This window comes from Myzus persicae, unplaced genomic scaffold (assembly GCF_001856785.1).
Source record: "Myzus persicae strain clone G006 unplaced genomic scaffold, MPER_G0061.0, whole genome shotgun sequence".
NCBI lineage: Eukaryota > Metazoa > Arthropoda > Insecta > Hemiptera > Aphididae > Myzus > Myzus persicae.
Genome location: NW_019103889.1, coordinates 427,521 through 451,079, shown reverse-complemented (window position 1 = coordinate 451,079; position 23,559 = coordinate 427,521). Strand labels below are relative to the sequence as shown.

At 32.9% G+C, this 23,559-nt stretch overlaps 1 protein-coding gene across 1 annotated transcript; it reads right to left on the bottom strand.

The window, feature by feature from the left end:
- Window positions 1-10,732: 10,732 nt before the first annotated feature.
- On the bottom strand, window positions 10,733-21,660 carry LOC111035932 (phosphatidylinositol 4-phosphate 5-kinase 6-like). The gene is made up of 5 exons (XM_022317766.1): window positions 21,636-21,660; window positions 18,164-18,296; window positions 17,156-17,336; window positions 13,769-14,125; window positions 10,733-10,894 (listed from the first exon to the last, which is right to left on the bottom strand). The coding sequence occupies exons 1-5, from the start codon at window positions 21,658-21,660 to the stop codon at window positions 10,733-10,735; spliced, it is 858 nt and encodes a 285-aa protein (XP_022173458.1).
- Between the last annotated feature and the right edge of the window lie 1,899 nt (window positions 21,661-23,559).

Here is a 23,559-nt window from a genome sequence, read left to right as displayed (position 1 = left end):
ACCTATACAGTATACCTACAATTATTAATGTTCCCAATTATTTTTCTTTTTTGATACGCTCCTGCGTGAGATTATCCTAACGACATAACTTCGTTAGTGGAATTGTATATAGAAATAATTTCGTATTTTTTTGGAGTATAATAGGGTCGGTACCTATTATACTATTATGTAATTCTTTGTTCTCGCGTATTGTTTCGGTCCGGAACAATCGCGGTCGTGGAGGTAGGTAGGTACCTATATAATAATATAATGTTGCAATACCTATTATAATGTCTACCGCTGGTTTTGTTCACTGTAGTTAATATTATCTGAGTTGACTTAGTAAAAAGTTTCATTCTCGCCGAATGCCGTTCCGTCAACGTGTCAGATCCTATTGAGCTCGAGAAAAAGTATAACATTACATTTTTTCAACGTCTTCTCACCGGGATACACACACCGTAATATCATAATTCATAATAATAATAATAGTACCTAATAATAAAAGCTAATAATAGCATCACGATAACGATATAGCTATTTTACGCAGTCACCTCTGTATATTATAGCTACCTACGACTTGCCCACGGCGTCGTCGATTTAAAAACCGAAAAAAAAAAGGTACCTACGACCTACCTAATGTGGCCTGTGGGTAAAGTTGCCAATTCTATATTTTATTCGTAATTTATAAATCATAAACAATTGTAAAACATATTAAATATAATAAAAAAGCACCTCTCTGTTTTTTCTTTTTTTAAGGAATGGACGTCAGCTTTTATACCTATAACCCAGGGGCCAGGGCCAGTATAATCTATGTTATCCTAAACAGAGCACCTTGACTGGTATAAATAACGTTTTTAATTTTATTTTTATATATTAGGTATATTATAAACGTAAATTAGCAAAAACAATAAATAAACTTGTACCTAGGTACAATTTACACTCCTGCTTTTAAATTAATTATATCGTAGGTATCGTTGACGGTTAATAATTTAAATATGCAGGCTCAGGGTGAACATGAGAATTTTGAATTATGATTGGATATCTAATGGAAAATTAAAATGCGACAGAATAAAATAGAGTAAAATAAGTAGGTACCTAAAATGGCGAGTGTACGTTTACTATAGGTTAGGTTATTATATTATATATTATATAATATTATATAATATTATGTTATTTAAATAATAAAATAATAAAACTAGTTGACCAATTTAAGACTTTGTCTTGGAGGGGAAGAGGTTGTACCTAACTATTTATTCTTATTGTGAGCTTACTAACTAGACTAATCTAGAAGGGGATTGCCGCCCTCTCACCACATCTCTTCTGCAAGTGGCCTTAATTATGATAACTAAATAAAATTATGTATATCCAAATATAAAATACATTGCCAGTAATCAGTATTACCTAGGTTTTATATAATGTAACCATTATGTTGTAATCCTCTTAATGGTTGTATGTCCATGAAAGGTTTAGTGAGTGAGAAGTTCGTTTATTTATCCTAGCAAGACTTACTAACAGAAATAATAACAAATGGTAATTTTAAGTAAATATAAGATTTATCATATTTATGAGAAAACACCACACCTGTCGAGAGACCACAGCACTGTCTGGGTCTCTTACCTACTGATATATTGTGGGTGGCTAGAGATCGGATGCTATATCGCTTTTTAATATTCTCACAGACGACCACGCATAATAAATTATGTTTAAAAAATATAATCCACCACTATTTATTTATTCATTGTGATATTAATATAATGGGCGACTACATTGTATACGAATAGGTTTATAATCCTGAGAGGTTAAATATTTTTTGTTAAAGCAAATTAGGCAACCAGTAGGTATTAATACTATTACGGCATTACCAACCTACCCATTTTTGTGGCATTTAAACATCATTACTGTATAAGTTTATAACATTGCTATGTACACGATAAGTATTTTCATAGTTTATGCATATTATTATGAGTTTAAACCGTTTTATACATTTTGTAAAAATAAAAAAAAACTTAATGAAACTAATGAGCATATTATATTATAGGGGTATCGGGTATGTTATGCTTAATTTAAAAAAATGGAAAACGATAATACGCTTATAAATACAAGTCTTTTTTCCATGCGGCTCGTTTTACTTGCCAACCACCATAGATTTTTCCATAGAAAAATTAGGTATATTCTAAGGCCAATGGACTCTGTCCACCACTCGTTTCGCTTGTCAGACCCCGTTTAATCTGTTTTGGTACTTATCGGTAATCGCGACTACCATAACTTTTCAGTAATAAATAAATAATTCGGTTATCGCGAGTACCTTTAATTTAAAATGAACTACTAGAAAAAACTAGGAATAATTAATGATTGTATTAATATTAATAGTGAATAAATTAATAATTCACTCGAGGAGGAAAATGCTCGGACATGCAATTTAAAATGCCTATAAATGGATTTTCGGGCTTTTGACGCCACATGAATTCAACTAAATAACTGTATAGATGTTTACGAGCCTTACCTCTGTGTTTCTTGTTTGGCCATTTAGAGGACCTCATTTTCGACTATCTGTGTGTGAGCACTAGTTTGAGGGTCGACAAAATTATAAGTGTAGTTAACGGTTAAATGGTTAGACCCAGCGTTCTGTAGTTCATCTATTTTATAACCACTCCAACAATCAGAATAAATAGTTGTACTTTGGTTTATATTATCTTTTATTGCTTGTATAAGTGTAGACGCAGACCTATTTTTTCAACTAAAAACATATCGTCGTTTCCGTACAAACACCTTCAAAAATCCATTGGTGAGCCGTGACTAGACACACATTATAGTCGTTTTTTAGGTAAAACACCATGTTCTTGGAAAAAAGCCACGGCATCTTTTTCGTTCGATGGTAAATCCTAAATTTGCATTGTAAGTACGTTGGCAAATGGCAAATAAAAGTAAAACGTCATGTACTCATGTTACTTATCTAAAAGAAATCCCCACATCAATACTAATAATAAACACCACTCAATACGTCTCGTATCTAGGTAGTCGCAATAATCGATAAGTACCCTTTTTAATTGAGCTGTGAGCTTATTTAACTCTATAATAAAAAAATCTAAAATTTAATCTAAAAATTATACTTTTTAAGTAAAACACATTTTTGTAATACTTCATCAAATACAATATTTTCAATTGATTTCTCTTCAAATTTTCTCTCAATCCTCATTCCCCATAACTCTTGAATTGTGGAAATAAAACTTATAATTGCAGACAATGTATATAATTTAGATTTTATTTAATATTTAATATTAATTTATTAATTCATGTAACTAATAATCAAACTTCCTCAAAACAAAGGTCATAACAGTTATCTTTTTATGGTTAGGTTACTTTGATAATTATTTGACGAAACGATTTTTCAAAACTTTTTTGTGTAATATATATATATTCTATATAGGCACCTAATAATATTACAAATCCAAAGAGTTTATACTTTTGAATGAGGTAATCCCAGATACTACACTGGATCGATTTCAATAAAAGTTATATCAATAGCTTTATTGAGACTTGGAGGGTCCCCTAAGTTTATTCTTTCAACTCCCATAGGTTGGTATAGGGTGGATCACACATGAACTTTGTTTTGGCTCACGAATATGGGATAATTTTCTTTCAATATACAGGGTTGCGTTGGTTACAGAATTAAAATTAAAAAAAAAATTGTTCAGATTACCTGGCCCAATATGCATTGCTATGAGGTTTTTAAAAAAATTAAAAAAAATTAAATTTATTGTTTGTTATTTAAATGCACAACAATTTGGACGAAAATTGCAGAGACTGATCTTATATAATGTTTAGAGTGTCTATAGTTTAAATGGCGTTAAAAAATATACCAAGTGTCATTTATAATTTATTGTATAAATGTACCTACACTACATAACTGGCCCGACGAAAATCGGTTCTCTGCGCATCCCCATAAGACACCCTGCTGACTGCTTAGCGGGACCCGTCCCAATGTAGGATGTCGAGTAGAATTGGCTTGTCTGTGTAATAATCTGTGTAAATATAGTATCGAATTCTACGTTTGTTCATATTTTTTTTGCTGGGCAAGGTCGGGATGTACAGCCATAATAAAAGGTGTCCATGTATACAGCTGGTATACAGATATTACTAGAGGGCTCAGAGTCCTGATGTATAAAGCTACTTACCTACTTAGTACTTTCCCATATATTATGCCTCTGGTTCTCTAGATATTACGATAAAAATCAAAATACATATGTTTGATCATAATATATTATGATATGATAACAGGGGGCGGGAATGAAAAATCAGGCACTCGGAATTGGAATGTCCGAAGACGACGTAACTGACCCGATGATGTGCTTTTCTGGCGCAGGGACGCGACAGTCGCGGACGCTCATCAACACGAAACGGTACCAGTCAGCGAACGTCAGCCGAGCGTCCAAGGCCACCAACAGAGGGCGCCCGAGATCGTAGCGCCTGTCCACCGCCGTCGGACAGGCCTCCGACAGCAGCGTGGCCACCGTGCTGGTTGAAAACTCGAACATGGCCGCTGCGGTGGCCACCTCACCGGCTAGCCCCAGGACGACGTCCAACACGGCCGGCAGGACGCCGTCGTTTCCGCCGCACAACCGGATCATTTGGTGCACCGTGATTGGTGGTGGCGTGCTCTCGGCGTCCATTGTCGTCATCTTCCGGTAAACGTCGTACATGGCAGTCATCGTCTTTCGGCTGTTGGCCCAACGCCCCGCCGCCAAAGGGTCGTTACCCAGTGCATCTACTGCGGCGACCGCCATCAATGTTGATAATATTTTTATTGTATTATTCAATTATGGAAAAGAGATGGGCGTTTATTCAAAATGATAACGATAATGATAAAAGAAGGGCCTTGTGCATGGACCAGAAAAGTTGGCGAATTGTACTTGGTAGGTATTAAATACAGGGATAGATTGAAAACCACAGCACGCTACTCGATATTTTTCCTCAAAAAGAAAAAATACTAAGAATCTTAAATATGCTTTTGTTAAGTGTGTCGGAGCAAGTTTTTTCAAATCTTACCGCAATTCCATACAATTTGAAAATTACATTTTATATTTTAGTCACTATAGGTAGGTATATCTACTTTAATAAATTATAATACTTTTTCAATAATCTACTGTCCGCTACACATTTATGGAGTGTTGATACGGCCGTGTATTATGTATAACAATTACCTTATAGGAAAAACTCTCACGCTTCGTTAATATGTCGGATTTTGATTATTTTTTTTTATCTGAAAGATGAGACTCAAGTGCAGGTCGGATCAAATACTGAATTTTCACATTTTTAATAATGCTAGATAATTTCGTTGGTAAAAAAAAAAAAACAAATACAGTCAAAACTCTTTATAATGAATCTGAAGGGACCAAGAGATTTCTTTCGTTATAGAGAGTTTTCGTAATAGAGAGGGTTTAAAAAAAACAAAATTTTAATTATTTATGTATAAAGGTATGTACCTATGTAATATTATATATCAAACACATCATTATTTTTACAAATAATGAAAGAATGTAATCGTTCTTGGAAATCTCGGCATTATTGCCGATTATTTTTATAGTTTATATATGTAATAGATACGATAACACGTAAATTGTATTATGAAACATAAAATATTGTTTCGTTATTGAGAGTGACTAATACGTTATAGAGAATGAACTGTCTAATGGGTTATATAGCAAACCAACCATTATTATGTAATGTTTACGTTATATAGAGTTTTTCGTTGTAAAGAGTTTCGTTATAAAGAGTTTTCACTGTATTGTGCATTATTAAAATGCATAGTCTTGCTTCTATAATTATAATTTTGAATATCAGGCTTTGATTCTACCTCCAAAATACTCTTTTATTTTAAATAAAAAAAAATTAAATTAATCCGATCATTCTATAGGGCATGAAAGTTTTTTTCCTATAAGACATGTTTTTGTTCTAAAACGCACCGTCTTCGACACCTTTAATAAGTAACCCTAACAACGAAAACTTTACAAACAATTGATCAGAAACAGAAAAACGTGTATTCAGACCGAAAACATATTTATGTTAAAACATTTTCTCATATAAAAAAAAAAATTTGTTGATCTATCCTGTACTGTAAAAAAATATTTTACTGTAATGGCCTTGTTTGGTTCTTTGAGTTTTTATCCCCACCATACGGTTTTTTTAAATTTTGTAACATATTAAAAAGAAAATTGCTCGCCTTGGAATAACGAGATATACCTATGGCTACTGGATAGTAAATACACTAGTAATTAAAGTGGTACAAAATGGCTGAGGTAGTTGTGATCTACCCCTGCAGATATCTATATACTACTTTGAAAGTTTAAACGTTTCATGTTAATTATTAGATAATTCGTATTATTATATATGTTTAACTTAATCACGTTGTTGAAAATGTATCATTTTTTATTCCGGATTTTTAAATCTAAATTTAAAACTCTAGCACTCACTTCTCCAGAATTTAAATTGTGTATTCATTGCGTATTTTATTACAAGCAATTTAATCAAAAATAATAAAGAATGTTTTTATTATCAAACAAGAACAATATAATATAAACATCAATGTAGTGTTGTGCCTATACTTCATTACTATAATATTAGCCATTGGGCACTTAAAGCAATTAATTTTTTTATAATTAAGTAGTTTCAATAAGAACAGAAAACTTCTTATTTCAAGAATCGAGATTTTCTCTACTTATCATCGCTGTCGAGAACGGTGGGTTTAGAATCTTAACTTTAGACAGTTTCTCCTGATCAATATTCACGAGCCTCTCAATGTAGGATTTTCAGTTTATAACGATGTTTTTCTATACATGTGCTTAATCCTATATATTTCGCTCTCACCGTAGGACGTCGGGACGATGTCGATTTTCAAGTGTTCCTCGAAGAGTTCGCGCAAAGCCAAAGCCATCAATCCGGGGCCGCCAACCGTCCTATTGGCTTTGCGCGCCGACCGTCGCGTATCGTCGTAAACTACCGTCGCCAATGCGCAGACTGCGTGGACGAATTGCCAAAAGTAAATCGGTTCGAAGGGATCGTGTGCCGAGACGAACGCATACTTTTTGTTTTTATCTACGTCGAAATTCAGCGTAAAACAATATATATATATAAAATGTATTGTTATCATTATATGAGTACCTACCTACATAAATATAAAATATAAATATAAACATATTATAATAAATAGCTTAAGCTTTGTATACAACGTGTATACTGCTCGCTCAAAACACGTGGAATCCAATTGATCCCTGGGGACGAAACTATAGGTAGGTAACCATTATAGTTGTATAGTGTGTAGTATAATATTATATTATACGTAAAGTATCAACTTCAAGAGTCAAGCGCGCAATCATACAATAATTATACTGCATAACAAGTATAGTCGTAAAGAAGATCATCATCGTCGTCGTCGTCGTCGTCGTCGTCGTCGTCGTCATTAAAGTCGACTACATTATAATATTATTATACCTATATCTAACCGTACGAACATTTAATTTATAATTCACATCTATATATAAAATTATATTATGCACAAGTGACGCATTCGTTGCGCCAAACGTTGTACAGGTGCCTCTCTATTACACACTGTCTAAATGTGTCGCCGATGAGTGAGATGATGTTTTATTTTATAAACGTAATCCCAAATACCTAGTTATTTTAACGATTATATAATCATGCGTCCGTTTTTTGGAATGTGAACACCTGTGCGATAATTTCAGCATTAAAATTTAAAACACTAATAAACATTTCGTGATCTGTGTGCTGATGCTGAATGTATAGGAACTATTGCATTGTTCAGTTTGTGATTGGACTTTTTCATGGCTACAGCCTACAGCGACTGCAATAGACGGTTTAATAATAAAGGAAACTGTAGCGAACGAAAAATAAACGAGATTTCGTAACTATAATACATAATTTATTATTTGTCTTCTATACTATAGTAATCTAGCTTATATCTCATTAAAAAACAAGTCGTATTCTTACGTCTTATAATATGCACAACGCGCATGTTCAGGTGTGTGTAAGGGTGAAGGGTACAGTGCACGTTTCCGGTGGCATCGAACTATTTTTAGGATGTGGTGCAAAAGTTCGAATCAACCACCACCACCACCACCGACCATCATAGTCATAACTATAAGCGATAAGCGCAATTGCTATTATTTGAAAAAGGGCTTAAGGTTAGGAATATTTTATTGTCGTATTGCTGTGTTGAAAGTATTATATTAAATTAGGATTAGGATACTACTATAGTAATATCCAATTGAAAAATTAATTATTGATTAAAATACAAAATGTATCTACCTATATCACACCTTAATTACGTGTTCAGCGACACTGCATTTCCCTGTATCAGACCGCACTACAGTGCTGCAATTAAAACAACAATAATATACTATTTTACACTGAGATATTTAATATAATATGTGTTAAGTGTTTGTTAATAAGTCTGAAATATCTTGACCTTCGTCGGCTACGGGTGATAATGCTTTTTGATATTAATCATGGTGTGTTAAATCGTGTACATACCATTGTTTGTATATTGTCTGCGCTATTATATGTACAGTACGTGGTACGTGTGCAGAGGTACTTTTTTTATTTTTTTTAATGGACGCATTTAGACCAACACAAATTATATGTATTGTTGTGAGATATCACGTTGTCACTTTAAAAAATGAGGAGATCTCTTTTTAACGGAGGGTGACGTTTATATAAGCGGCGGAGTCTTTTGTTTCGTTTTAAGTGCATGATAATCGATGGTGTAAAAGAACAAACAACCGATTTGAATTCTGTTTTTGTTGTACACCGCGTTTTAATGTACTTAAAAAATTAATCGTACGCAAAGCGCGATAAAAAGGAGAGAAAATATTATAGTGTGAAAAAAATGTTGTCGAGATGTGGGTAGATGGGTTGTGAGTATAATATGTAGTTTTGAATCCCACACATTTTGTCATTTCGTATCAATACCTATCTGCATCATAGTGTAAGTACAAATTAAAAACGGATAGGCAATGTTGTAAACGCCGGTCGTCATGGCGGTGTCAGGAAAGAAACGGCGCTAGGAAATTATAAATATAGTTACTGTTTTCGAGTTCTGTCACTTCCGTTATTTTATCTGTAACATTTTCAGTAACTGCAGAGACAGCACTTCTACATAACATAATCGGAAGACCAATACCGATCTATGGTATCCATTGGTCAGGTATATATATAATATTATTGTATTACCTTATTGTTATAATATATAGATCATATTGACAGCGATCAAAGCGTTTGCCGCAGCAGGACGCAACGTGGCGATAAGTATAACTGAGAATAGCGTTAGTTTTGTATTATACTCACACAACAAGTCGTCAAAGTCAGCTAGTGACACATGCTCGTGCAGACGGCCGTCGACAATCATCTGCCAAAGTCCGAGACGAGTCATCAGAGGTCGGTAATCGATCGGTCTGTCGGCCAAGAACGAGCCGTAAGCCCGGTAAAGTTCTGTCAGACGTTCGTCGTACACGCTGAGCGAGCATTCTGCGTCTCGGAGATCAGCCTCCAAGTCCCCGACATGAGAGGTCACCTCGTCCAAATCTTCCCTACACATGTCCGCCATTCTCAGAACATGATCGGTCAGGTCGTAACCACACGGCGTTCCTTCGTCCGCCGAGCTTACCATCTGGATGTCGGCCCGTACCAGACGGGATGACGCGGTTGCCGACCGGAAATCAATATGGGACTCTTGGTCGTGGCTCCCGGAACCAACCAATAGTGGACAATCCACAGCCGCGGCCACTACGGGCTTGTACGAAAGTCGACGTTTACGGCCTGGGGTCGACACAGCGAGTTTGTGACTAGTGTTGGTGGGCGGAGGTGTTACGGGCCGCGTTTCGTAAAGAACGTTGTTGCGGAACACGAGACCGGAAGCCTTTGGCGGGCGACCTGTGGACAAGACCATTTCACACGGACCGTCCAAAGAGTCGTCCACCCAGCGGCCGGCCACCGTCGTCTCGATGTCCGCAGAATAGAATACGCCTAGACCTGTGGTGAGTTTAATGTCGTGTACCTACATTGTGATGTACATAATATTATGATGTTCTATGATGTACAACCTATGCAATGTACATCTAATAGTAAATTAACATTGTTCTATTTTAAGTCTTATGATGTAGGTAACAATAGTTTCTGTTTTGAACGTTTTACGAAAAATAAAATATTTTAACCACTGAATCTTATAGATTGAGCTCGCGTGCATTAAGTGAACTTTTAAGGTCAAACAGTATTCGTCATAGAATAGAAAATATCTAAAAATATCGTTAAAAATAATGACTGACGTTTAGTTTTGAACTCCGAAAGCCGTCCAACCAACCACTGGGCTGTTGTAAATTATAAATAATGTGCTGGTGTCAGTGAAAATCAAATAGGTACCTAATATATAATATGTACAGGTTAATCACAAGATTATGTGTTATTATTATTTGATGATATCGCAAAGAGCTTTGTGGAATGTTCGTCCATCTTGGTTTATGTCACGTGGAATACTGTCAAAATAAAACGCCCTCATCTCTGAGCTTGAACGTTCATTATTCGAATTGAAATAACTCCTCGTACTTAATATATTATAAGTTTTGTAAACTTGAGGTACCATTCCGAAGTTTGACACCTCTAAGTTCTAACGAAACGTGCATCATTTCAAATGCACTCGGCCTTTTCAATTAATAACTATATATATATTATTTTAATCCTCTTTCTATTGCTTGTCCTTACCGTGTTTTTTTGACTTTGACCATTGACCAGTGTACTTGTCACACAAGCACAGGAGCACCAGCCGATCGTAGTCTTGAAGATTGCTATTCCACTCGTATGTGCCTGTACCGTCCATGTGCCCGTCTACCCAATCACCTTCGTAAACCTGTCATTTAATTATAATATACATCAAACATAATATAGTATGTATGTATTATTTACATAAAACTTGTTGTATGGAAATATTTTCTATATTTCTATGACATAAAATGTGAAAAACGCAACTTTGGATGAGATACATAGCCGCAAATAGTGTTTGCGATTTGGGGGGAGGGGGAGCTCTACTATAATAATAATTAATATTAAAAACTTAAAAAATGTAGGAAATGTTTGGGGGGCTACTGGCATTTTTTTTAGAAAGGGGTCAGCCCCTAAAGCCTCCCTTTTCGCACTTATGATGTAATAGCAGGTCTTACAAGAATAATCTATCAGAGTGTTCTGTATTTGTTGAATAATATATTATTGTATTGAAAATGCGTGTTGTTTCTCAGTTAATGTATTTGCGAGAATACCTGATTATATAATTATTATTATCTTAAGAAGATAGAACTCTCGGTGTTGTTTATAATCCAGCAAAATAATTGTATGTTGATACACATATATTGTGTATTGTTATTTTATTATTTTATATTATATTTCTCTTCCAAATACCTTTTGCGTGAGATATTAAAAAATTATAATTAAAATATACATTTTTTTATTCGACATGTACCTATCATTATTACGCTATAATAATATATGATATTAACATGAAGAAAAACTCAATAATTTCAATAATTTAATGAAGGTCTTATTTTTATGTACCAAGAATAGTATAGCAAGTAGTAGACACTAGTCTATAATCAATATAATTGTCTAATTATCACACATATAAAAGAACAACTTCAGGAAAACGATATTTAAGTAAACTGTTTCCCGATTGATTTCATTGAATATAATCGTATAGGCACTAAACAATAATACTTAAAACAAATGAAAACTGATCACTATCCGTATCACTACAATATTATATTGTGCAACAATAATAAAATATCATAATAAATGTACGATTTGTAGGTNACATACTCTTATTATTTTATTTTGCTGTAGTTGTAGCGGTTTTATTACATGCTTTATTACATAATACTTAAAACAAATGAAAACTGATCACTATCCGTATCACTACAATATTATATTGTGCAACAATAATAAAATATCATAATAAATGTACGATTTGTAGGTATATGTACATACATTAATATGTAATATAGTGTATATCATAATGTCGAAGACAGGGAAAAGAACCTGTGAAGTAAAAATATGAAAATATTATGTCTGGATAGGATATTAAAAAGTGTGATATGCATTTTCTTCGAAATACTGAATTGCATAACAAAATATATATTTAAAGTGTCATAGAGATATCTCACTTTCACATATTATAATTTTTTCACGTTTCGTCGATCTTTTAGTGATATTAATAAACAACGGACAATTACGGACTCGTGTACAAAATGTTGGACATACCATAATATGTGTGTTATACTAATTCCCAAAAATATTTAAACCAAACTCGTTGTCTTGTCGTTTTTAAAATAAAAACCATTATTTTAATTTGTAATAATGTTCAGGTTTGTTGAAATGTCACAAAATATACTAGAATAACACTTTCTAGGTTTATAACATATTGTATATATACGTAGCCACGTAGGTACCTAACTTTGTAGAAAAAGTTTGACTGTTTGTGTCTACAGAATTACAATTTCAAGTTATAAAGCCAAACTCACGTTATTATCTCCCTTAATCGTCGTTTAGACTAGAAACTATATTATGGTCTATGACAATTACCCAGCCATCACTACGGACGGTGTTTTTGTGTTGTAACCGCACGTTATAATGAAAATAGAGGTAGCAGGTACCATATAACAATGAGAAAATCCATATATTTTCAGATTTTTTTTTTCTCTTATCCACCTTCTTTTCAACGAAGTTATCGTCATAATAATAAAAAATAATAATGATAATAATAATATATTTATTATTGCGTAATGCCATTACCGCCTCTCGCGTCCCCCGTCCAAATATTCCTCCAGGAATTTAATTCCAAACCAAACACTGTGCGATCGACAAAGAGTAGTTCACCGGCGGCGTTTTATCGCGAGTTCGATGCGATTACGCCGACGAATTTCTTTTAAATTATTTTCCGAATCTTCTCACGTAGTGTACCCATTTTGCCGCGAGTCTACCTAGGACAATATATTTATACACTCACACGCCTATATGTGCGTACTATATTTATTATTATATTGTACTTGAGATTGAGACTCTGACCATTGATTATCTACTTTGATCGCATCGAAGCGTACATTTCTCGCATATACTTTATATACATTTTTACAAGACTTTTTCCAGGTGCCCTAATCTTAACGTACTTACGAGTGACTTTTTCGAAAGATCCATCGCGTCCGTAATGTCTGTCTATTTTACTTAATCTATATAATTACTTTTAAAATTAGACAATAATCAGTAAACACGTTTATTTTTATATTATTTCACATGGAATTTGACCGATTTTGACTAAATAATTGGTTAAAAATATTCGAAAAAGTCCAGAAATATACCATTAAAATCTAGAAATCTCTAAATTTGCAAAATTAGATGTTTAATTTTAGTTTTCTGAATTATGAAACAAAGTTTAAGCTTACTCTGCTATCTCTAAGAATTGTTTAAGAAATATGCCAATGCCATAAAATCCCAACCCTGATAATAATACATTTAAATGAACATTGTATACCAAAGACACAAATAAAGGGATTTTTGGGACACGCCACTGATTGTTATTATTTAAGATCTGGGTGTGATCTATGTCTCGGATACTTCACGTAGGCATACCCACTGGAAATTTAAAATGGTATTCCAATGGTACATATACCAGTATTCTTTCTGAAGACTATCGTGTAATTTAACCGAATTCGATGTTCATAACCCGAAGCAAACTCACGTGGTCGCCCGGCCACACTGCCTTACCGTGGCCTTGCTGCCGGCCGCGCGCCCAGCCACCTGTGTACCGTGTCTCGTCCGGCCAACTCGCCGTGCCGCTGCCGTGTGGCAGCCCGTCCACCCAGTCGCCGGAGTAATTCAACGCGCCGTCCGGTTGGCCGACGCAGCAGGACGTTTCTCCATGACCGTTCCTTATGCCATTCGTCCACTCGCCGCTGTACCACCGACGGCCGTCTTCGCAGGACACGTGCAGTCCTCGGCCGTGCCTAAGGCCCTTCAGGAATTCGCCTTCGTACCAACTGCCGTCCAACCATTTTATGACACCCCTGCCCTCGGGAATACCGTCGTTGAAATGTCCCTGTGGGGGCGTGAAAACATTTTTCTCTGAGCATCCGTGACCCGTCAACAGTGGTCAGGTCATCGCAGAGGCGGGGTGAGGGACTGTCTACAAAAGCTCGCACGATTATTTGGTAACGCGTCGAAATTCAATTACATACGATACAGCCGCGGTTGTCAACGAAAAACCTAACCCGAATTTTATAAACGATAACGCATAATATGAATAATACGATGTTATAATTAGATGGATAATCGACTCTATATTTATATCACCGATGTTTAAAGTAGTCATACCTATGTGACTTGAGCAACGTTTGATGAGAATATTGTTTGCATGATAAAATAAGACAAAACGACCTACCCGACGGTTCATTTTGTACCTAATCTGCTTAATTAATATCTGTAAATTATATTTGCTGTAAAAGTAAAACAAAAACATTTTATAATATTTTTTACTACAAATCCGTTAGTGAATTCGCGAAATCGTTTATTTCATCAATATTCAATACTCTGTAATCAATTCATTGGGGCAGTGCAGTAGTGTATACATTTGATGACAATTATTTGTAACATTGACTTAGTGACAAATGGTTGCTACAGGCATCATAATCAAAAACACCTTGTCGTATATACGTGGTATACAGGTATTCGGTTATTATACATTTATTATGTATGTGTCCAACCAACGGTAAATATTTTTATCACGATAACCGTGATAAGAAACGAATATCTACTTAAGTATTCAAATTATGATTGATAAGTTGAGACAGGTGTAGAATACGTAGGCACTGTTAAATAATTTACGTGTAATAGTATCTATAAATAATAATATTCTACCGTTCAGGTACTCGTCAGCTTATAGTTGGAGCAAATAGGAGAATTACGGTATTATTAATCAAAATAGCGTAAAACGTACGAGGGAGAAGTAATATTATGATACTTTATAGATGTTTCCTTATTTCACCGAACAGACCGTAGTCGACTAATTACACGCGCAAGTAAGCGCCGTATAAGCTCTGATGGAGATTTTTGTGGTTTTGTTCGTACACGGTAGCGGTGGATTCGACGAAATTTAGCTTCTGAAGCTGTTTACATCGGAAATCCGCACATCGCGTTCGGTTTACTCGTATAAGTATACAACGTATATGTGTTTACATGTATGTGGACTAACCGCAGTATTTATAGAAGTTATATGCGCACACCTACGATAAAACTAATTACGCGATGACTGGGTTTTGACTAATTTATAAGTTACCGAGAGCGGGAAATGCAAATGTGATTTTACGATTCGCCGGACGTGGACAATATTATCATAATCGAATAAGCCTGAAAACTAACTGTAGAATGAATAGAATGATGGAGTGGTGAAATGCGCTAACCAGAAACTCCATACACCTATTCAACATATTAATAATCAATTATATAATTGAGAATAAAATCCCCCCAAAAAAAAATTAAATCAGAAAATACTTATTTAAACTTGCAATACAACTAATACCGTAATTAAAATATGTATTAACTGTACGGGAGTATTATATCATTTACGTTTGAATGAGGAAGTACCAAAATGTCGATATTTGAGCTAATTCTCAAGAGTTATGAAACCGATCAAGTTTCAAGAGATTTCGCAAAGTGTATAGTTGATCCGATGACCAACGACCAAGAATACAGAGGCCAAAACATATGACAAGTTAAGTATAATATCGTATGCATCAAAACCTCTTACTCGTATATGTCGAAGCAATTAATTTAACAGACCAATAATATGATGGGATATTAAATGAAGATAAATTAATTTTAAAACAAAAAAGAGGAGCAATGGAAAATATTTTAGAGCTTGGATAAGTCATTGAAAAGCAAAACAAAGTTTAAAGTTTACTTGGATTAAAAATGTATGCGTATTTATTTTAAAAATTGACGATTTTAAGTGAAACAGATGTTTAAAATACTGAAAAGAGCGGGGGGGGGGATGATATTTTATAAGAATAGAAGAATAATCAAAATTGTCTACAAACATGACATGGTAGCATAATGTGTCAATGTGTATCTACTATCTAGTCAGGAAGAACTAAGCCTAAGGAAAGGAGCGAGATAGAGGTGCAGACTATCCCCATTCCTGTTTAACTTATATGAAAAAGAAGCAATAAATAAAGTTAGGGAAAATGTTGAAGCTTATAAAATTATGAAGAATAAAATATATACTTCGATTTACAGTTGCTATTGCGGTGATAATAGTTAGAGAAGAGAGCCTATAGAATATTCTAAGAGCAATCCTTTATTACAAAGAAAAATTAATTAAATATGAATATTGAAAGTTAACAAAGAAAAACCAAACTACTAAAGTACACCAGGTAGTGACACTTTAGAGCAAGTAAACGAGTACAAATAACTTGGAAGTTATGATGGCCGCAGTAGAGATAGTAAGCAAAATAAATCAGGGTAAATGCACATTTCAGAGCTCTAAAGAATGGGCACTTATATTCAAAAAGTATTGACATAAAAGTGAGAACAATATATTTAAGCCTTATGTTTGGAGCATATAGCAGTGTTACATGGACTCAAGGTAAAACAGAACAAAAAATACTTTTTGAATTCGAGACATAGTGTTATAGACGGATGATTACAATAAGTTGGAAAAAACACATTGAAGATGAAAATGTCATCAGAAGAGTCGGGAATACAATATAAGCTTCTTGAAAACCAGAAAATTAAATTGGACTTATATGGTCCGCCATAACGACTTAGTCTACTTAGTATAATAATAGAAGGTGCCCATAGTATGTAAGTATGCATGATTTATTGAGAGGGAAAATATAGCGGTGGAAGACCGCTTATGATAATCAAGTAATAAAATACTCTAATTATCGAAAAGGAAAGCGGAGAAACTCGACGAGTGAAGAATTGCTGCCAACCATCCTTTAGTCAGCTGTTATAAAAAGAAGAAATCCTATGTAAAGTATAGTTATAATGTTATATTGTACATTATAAGGTCCTCGTTATACCGATATGTAAACTTACTTACGTTGACATTAGGTTGCAAAAATCTTACCTCGTAAATGGCGCCGCCGTCCAGACATAGACGTCCCGTGTTGTGTGGTATCGATTCGGACGTGAATCCTTCGAACACGTTACCCGATATGTACGTTACCCGGTCCATGTTTTCTGTTTCACCAACTGTTCCAAGTTTTTCTTGAATTTCCACGGTGTCCGATAATGACAGCTCTTCTTTGCTTTAGTAAAGAGTGGGTTTCAAAAATAAATAATAAAGAAGGATAGCAGGCAACCACTCGATGTACAGTAAGTTGTAGGCGTCGAGCGTACCTCGTAATTGAGTAAATCACACTGTAATGTATGTGTTCGATTTGAATTCAATGATACATATCATTGCATACGTAAAACGATTCTAAGCGAGGATGGTCTATCAGCGAATACTTATAAGTATGTTTTACAATATATTTATACTGCGATTAAAGTAATTTATTTTACTATTACCTATAGTAATAATGTACCTAATATGCGGTAGGCCAAATTAATTTTTGCAGAAAACATTGCATTTTAAAATATCATTGTGTGTATAAAATATAATAACATGTGTAAAAGTATAGAAAAACGTTTAAAAAATGCTAATATAAACATTTATTGAACGTTTGGTAACATATCAAGTATTTATGATAATTTTTTTGATAATTTTTAAAAATGCTGGTAATTTTTTTATTTTTGACCCCCTAAAGCACCAAAATAGAATACTAGATCCAATTCGCTACCAGAAGTCTAAAAACCATTCTCGACGTTGAAATTATTAGTATTTTTTCCATAGTTAGAAATAGTGTCTTCAGACACAAAATAAAACATACATAATTTTGTAAAATCATCACAAATTATCACAAATAAAATAATTTTTGTCATTACAACATGCCCGTATAATAATATCTGACTAGGTATATCGTATTATCGTTATTTAATATAATTACATAAATGCAATAAATTTAATCGTGTTAACGTTTTTGTAATTTCTGATTTTAATGTTACTTAGGATTAAAAATATATTGTGTCTTACTGATCAATAACGTAACCGACCATCGAATTGTAAAATGTCGCGTTCAACTCATGACGGGCTTCAGCTTGTATGACGTCAGGAAGCGGCCATTCGTCGAAGCTTTCCAAAAATCTAAACGATTTTTCCGGATCCCCTGACGTAAATATTCGAATGACAATAAAATTATAAAAAATAGTATATTACAGTGTTATGTGAAATGCGTATAATGGAATTTTCTCTCTCTTTAATTTAAATAAATCTGATATTATTATTTGTTGGACTTTCATAATAACAATCGTAAGTCTCTAACATTTGTTTTAATATTTATTTCATTTTGGAGAAATTATTTTTTATTTTACATATCACACGATATTACATGTTAGTGGTGCATAGTATTTTATCAGTACACGCGGTGGCAAAAAAATTCTGTGTTACAGTTTAAGTTAGTGTCTGTAAGTCGTACATGTCATAAAAATATGCGAATGTGAAATATAAATCGTGCTTATTACACAATTTACATTTGTGATATTTTTGCAATACATAACAATTGATTTTGTTTCAAATATTATTTTGTGTTCTAACGTCGTATTATTATATCAAACAAATGATTTATTAAAAATATAATTTGTTTTCATTTTATCATCTGATAATTTTTTTGATGTTTTTCATACCTACATAATATTGAATAATCATGACACAATGTGTGTTTCACCAATAACTACATCAACGTAATAGGATTCAAACAATTCACCCAGAAAGAAATTAAAAATTCTCGTAAAATTCTTAATATTTTATTAGGATATATTACGGAGTAGAGTATATATTTTTGATAACGGTAATTTTACAAACTATTTTGAATGTGTAAGTTGAGAAAATTTATATGAATACTTATCCGATTTGATCTCGTGACTCGTACGATTTATTATCATTATTGTTATTATTATTATTATATCTAACACCTGCAATCAGGATTATTCAGAATTGTTTGTTTATATGAATATATTATTTTCTTTGCAGTGCTCCATCTTATCGGGGTCATTTTGAAGTTGTAATCATATAATCATGAAATAAAATAATTATTCTCGAACGGCTTTCCGTAAAATAGGTTTTCGGGTTATTACGTACAGTAATTATTATTTAAATTAATAAAACGAAAACCTTCAACAACGTAGGTACACGTAGTGTTGGAAAGTTTTCAGATAACTTTGACGTTATTAACGTGAGTATAAACTCAAGTTGTGGTATTTAAATGTTTTAAAACTGAATGTTTTCGGAAAGCGTATAATCGATCGTTGTTCTTATCCATGCGCGTTTATATGAGCGTATTAAACGTCGTATAGTCTTTGCCGATAAATCCGTTCAGGTAGGTATCTAACAGATTACGTTTTCATATAATTTATAGAAGACGCATTGGCAGTGAATATAATAGCGACTGTAATTAATTGGTTATTAAGCTCGGTTCACTCGGATTTTACGAGTATCTCATTGGGCGTTTTAGGAATTATGAGTTGGACCCGAGCCAGTTTGGTGTGTATATAGATTATACATATAATATTCGTCCAACAATTTCCGATGTCTCTCTGTGGTAACTGGTAATGATATGTATATAATATTGTCCGCGGTTGCGTTACTATTGCGCATTTAATACATTTTGATCCGCAAAATCGGTTAGGTATTTCAGTATAAAATATCAATATTTTTTTTTAATCTTTATTTTTAAACGGTCCTTATTGACGTTTACTATTGTGCACTCAACGCAATTGCTTACACTCCGGAATGGCAGAGAAATTTAATTTGACCAAAAGCCCAATACATTATATTATCTTACACGATTCCGATGTTATATACGTCGTGTAGGGGAGAAATATAACTAATAATAATATTTTAGATTGTTTCTATTATGTCGAGTAGAGGTATCCTCTTCATATTTTTTTTTACTATTTCGAAACGTAAATTCAAGTATCAATTTATTTAAATAGGAATGATTTATATTTTTATGTAAAAAAAAAGGAACGGACAGAATATTGTACCCAGACGGGTGTTGCGGTACTCGTCGGAGCTCGGTATTTTAAGTGCACATAAAAATAATTTACGAGTTAAGATTTTTATAATGTATTAAATACATATCATATAGTTACGAATATGAAACGAGTAACCTTGTATGGTCAACGTTTTATGGTAATGATATTGCGTCTCTAAAACACTTCTATAATTAATAATGTATGTAAATAAGTAATGACTATGCACAAAATTTAAAGAAAATTCTAGAATTATTAAAAACGTATTCTTATTACTCGTAGATCACCGTTAATGTGATAATTGCATAACTAAAGTTGTATCTTTTAAACTTTCTAGAAAATAGTAAAAATTATCCCTTTGTTGACAATACAATAATTTTCAGTGAGGAATATCAAGGAAAGACTTGATGTCATAAGACAGCTTTAGAGACATTCTACTCGTGGTATAGTTTTTACCTTTACTAAAAACCTGACCGATAACCATTTTTAGGATATTGTATAAGTAAAGTATAGTATAATATTTATATTAAAGTATTTTTGTATTATTTTTTTTTTTTATTGAAGTATATTTTAAATTATCAAATACTTTTGAGTTTTTGACTGAAATTTCTTAATTTTAAACTTAAAGATAAATAATTATAGTCTTTCATATTTAATATAAAAGTTCATTAAACCTTAAACAATAATTATTGTAATAATACAATTTTCACTATCTTAAAATTGAAACATTTTTGTATGATAAATTCAATATAATTTATTAATTTGTCTCCTTAATAATAATAATGCTTGTATATTTTTATATTTTGTAAGGCTGTTTCTATTATTCAAACAACTTTACTTATTTCTGTTAAAACTTTAATAATGTGTGTTAAAAATTAAAATATAAGTTTTTATTATACAATTGAATTTTAGAATTTATTTCAAGCATATAAAATAGCATGTCTTAAATAACAGTCACGAAAGTACTTTAATATTATACAAAGGCCATTTGTGATGAACTTTAATTGAACATCCACTTTTTTATATGAAAATTGAGTGAGTGCAATTTAGTACTCTAATGTCTGAAGAACAAATATATTTTGGCGTACTTATACAATTTTCAAATAAAGTTGAATAAATAATAAAAGAATAAAATGCTTATTAAAATCATTTCCTCAGAGAATTTACCGTTTTTTTCATTTTTAATGTTTATAAAGTACAATAAAAACGTTTTAATTTTTCAAACGAGCAATGAACAAAAAAACAACAAAGTTTTCTGCTGTTTACTATTGTATGTTTTTTTATCGACTTCTTTAATTATTTTATTCAATATGTTTTTAGAGTGTAAATTATATTACAGTATAATATCGTCATTACGTGACGAACAGATACATAAATTGTTTTATGTCGAAATCTTAATGTTTTAAACTTGGTGAACGAATATAAATTATCTCAAACAAATGACAACACTGAAATGCTGAAATGCTCACACTTACCTTTTGGTTCGTCGGAAGAATTCATTTTTGTGACAAATTGAGTTAAAGTTTTGTTTGCAACAGAAATACCTACGAACAAATTCAGATCAATGCGCCCGTGCATCAATAAGTAATGGCTTTGTGTATTGGTCACATGGCAACTATCACTTTTTATGTTACCTACCTATTTTATCATCCGTAGACTGTATATGTGATTGAAAAGGTTATTTAAAAAAAAAACACAAAAGTTCTCTTTTCACCTGGACCTCGTCTAATAATCTCAAAAAATTCAAAAGATATTTTTGGCAGTTGTACAAATATTAAACACCCACATACACGTCATTGAACTGTAACCGGTGTGTCTCTTATAAGAAGAAGTTAAAAATAACACTGCCAACGACGTCAACGAACTTTTCCAATAAATTATGACAAGCGGAACAAAATCGAAAGTCTTCCACCACCGCCACGCTGTCATATATTATCGGTCCGGGACACTTATTTTTCAATGCTCGAGAAACGAAACCGTAAATGTTTTTTGGTATGTTAAAAGTTGTACCAACTGACCCGGATACGCCACCGCCACCATCGATGCCTTTTTTGCGGATGTCGAACGTCGAAGTCGAACTTTTCCCGACTCGCCCCGGGCTTTCCATATATTATTATCGTACTACGAGGTTATCGTCTCGTCGAGGTGTACCAAAACCAGCTTCTGGTCTCCGTCAATAAACAGAAAAAAAACTTATAAACTAGCAACCGTTATTCGTTAAACTTGTCTACGTTTATATTTTAAACCCAAAGAGATAGCTTTTAATTCTGACCATACTGTTTAGACGGGTACGACGAGTAAAAACTGTGATTGACGATCTGCAGCGATGTGCGGGCGTAGTTAGTTTTCATAATAGTTATCATATACATTTATGCATTCCGAGAAAGTATAATATTATGGATGATATATCACGAGCAATTCAGCTACACCGTGAGGTGCCATCAAATTCCAAGAACTTCCTGCAAGTTTGTATGTATACAAATATTGATTTATAAAAATTAGTATTTACGATAATTTAAGAGAACTCATTAAACATTTTTTTCATGCGTTTTTACCGAAAAAATAATAATTTATAAACAAACATAAATAGTACTAAATTAATATAAATTTAAATAAAAATAAATTTTTCATCGATTAGGTATGCACGAACGCATCCAAAAGTAATCTATTTTCTATGTCGTTTATAATATTTTGGATTTCGCATAAGCGTTTGATCGACAGCATCACAGGGACGTTGCTTCGGTACTCTCGAATAGAGTTTAAATATTTTTACTCGATTTACATATTAAAATTAAGCTGTTCCGTAGAAACATTAGCACTTTAGTTACAGTAATTACCATATTTATCGTTTGAAGAAATGGTAGTAGTTAACTTAATTATACCCGTGAGATTAAATTGAGACGACAAGCTCGTGTGTGAAATAATCATTACCTAATCTAAATCCCAACGAATGTTTGCTAAATTGCATACTGCCGCTGCAGCGTACGAATAATGAATACAAATGTATGGTGAGAATTATTTTTGGCGACACACACACACACGCACACACACACATATAGGTATATAGTAAACTAAATTGTCAGAGACAGAGTTTGCATAATTTCATATAACATTTATTACAATAAATTAAAGGTTAGTTTAACGGTACACATTGTTTTCCTTATCTAAAATGTATAATATATTTTTTCATACACTTTTAGTAGGTAAATAAGTAGTATAATATATTATATATTAATATATATATAATATATATATATAACTATTTTTATTACTTTTTTTGGTTGTTTTGTCATATAAGAAATATTAACAATTTGAATAAAAATAATAATATTTAAAGTTTTTGATTAAATAATAATATATGAAACATAACACGTCAATCACTGTACAAAATATGGAAAA

Bases quoted from the DNA above. Each gene is read 5' to 3' on its own strand.
- LOC111035932 (XM_022317766.1), bottom strand. From the start codon at position 21,660: ATGAATTCTTCCGACGAACCAAAAG. The intron at 17,337-18,163 runs GTAAGACACAAT...TCTTTACTAAAG, and splicing joins GTCGGTTACGTTATTGATCA to CAAAGAAGAGCTGTCATTAT. The intron at 14,126-17,155 runs GTAAGATTTTTG...ACGCCCCCACAG, and splicing joins ACGGCGGCGCCATTTACGAG to GGACATTTCAACGACGGTAT.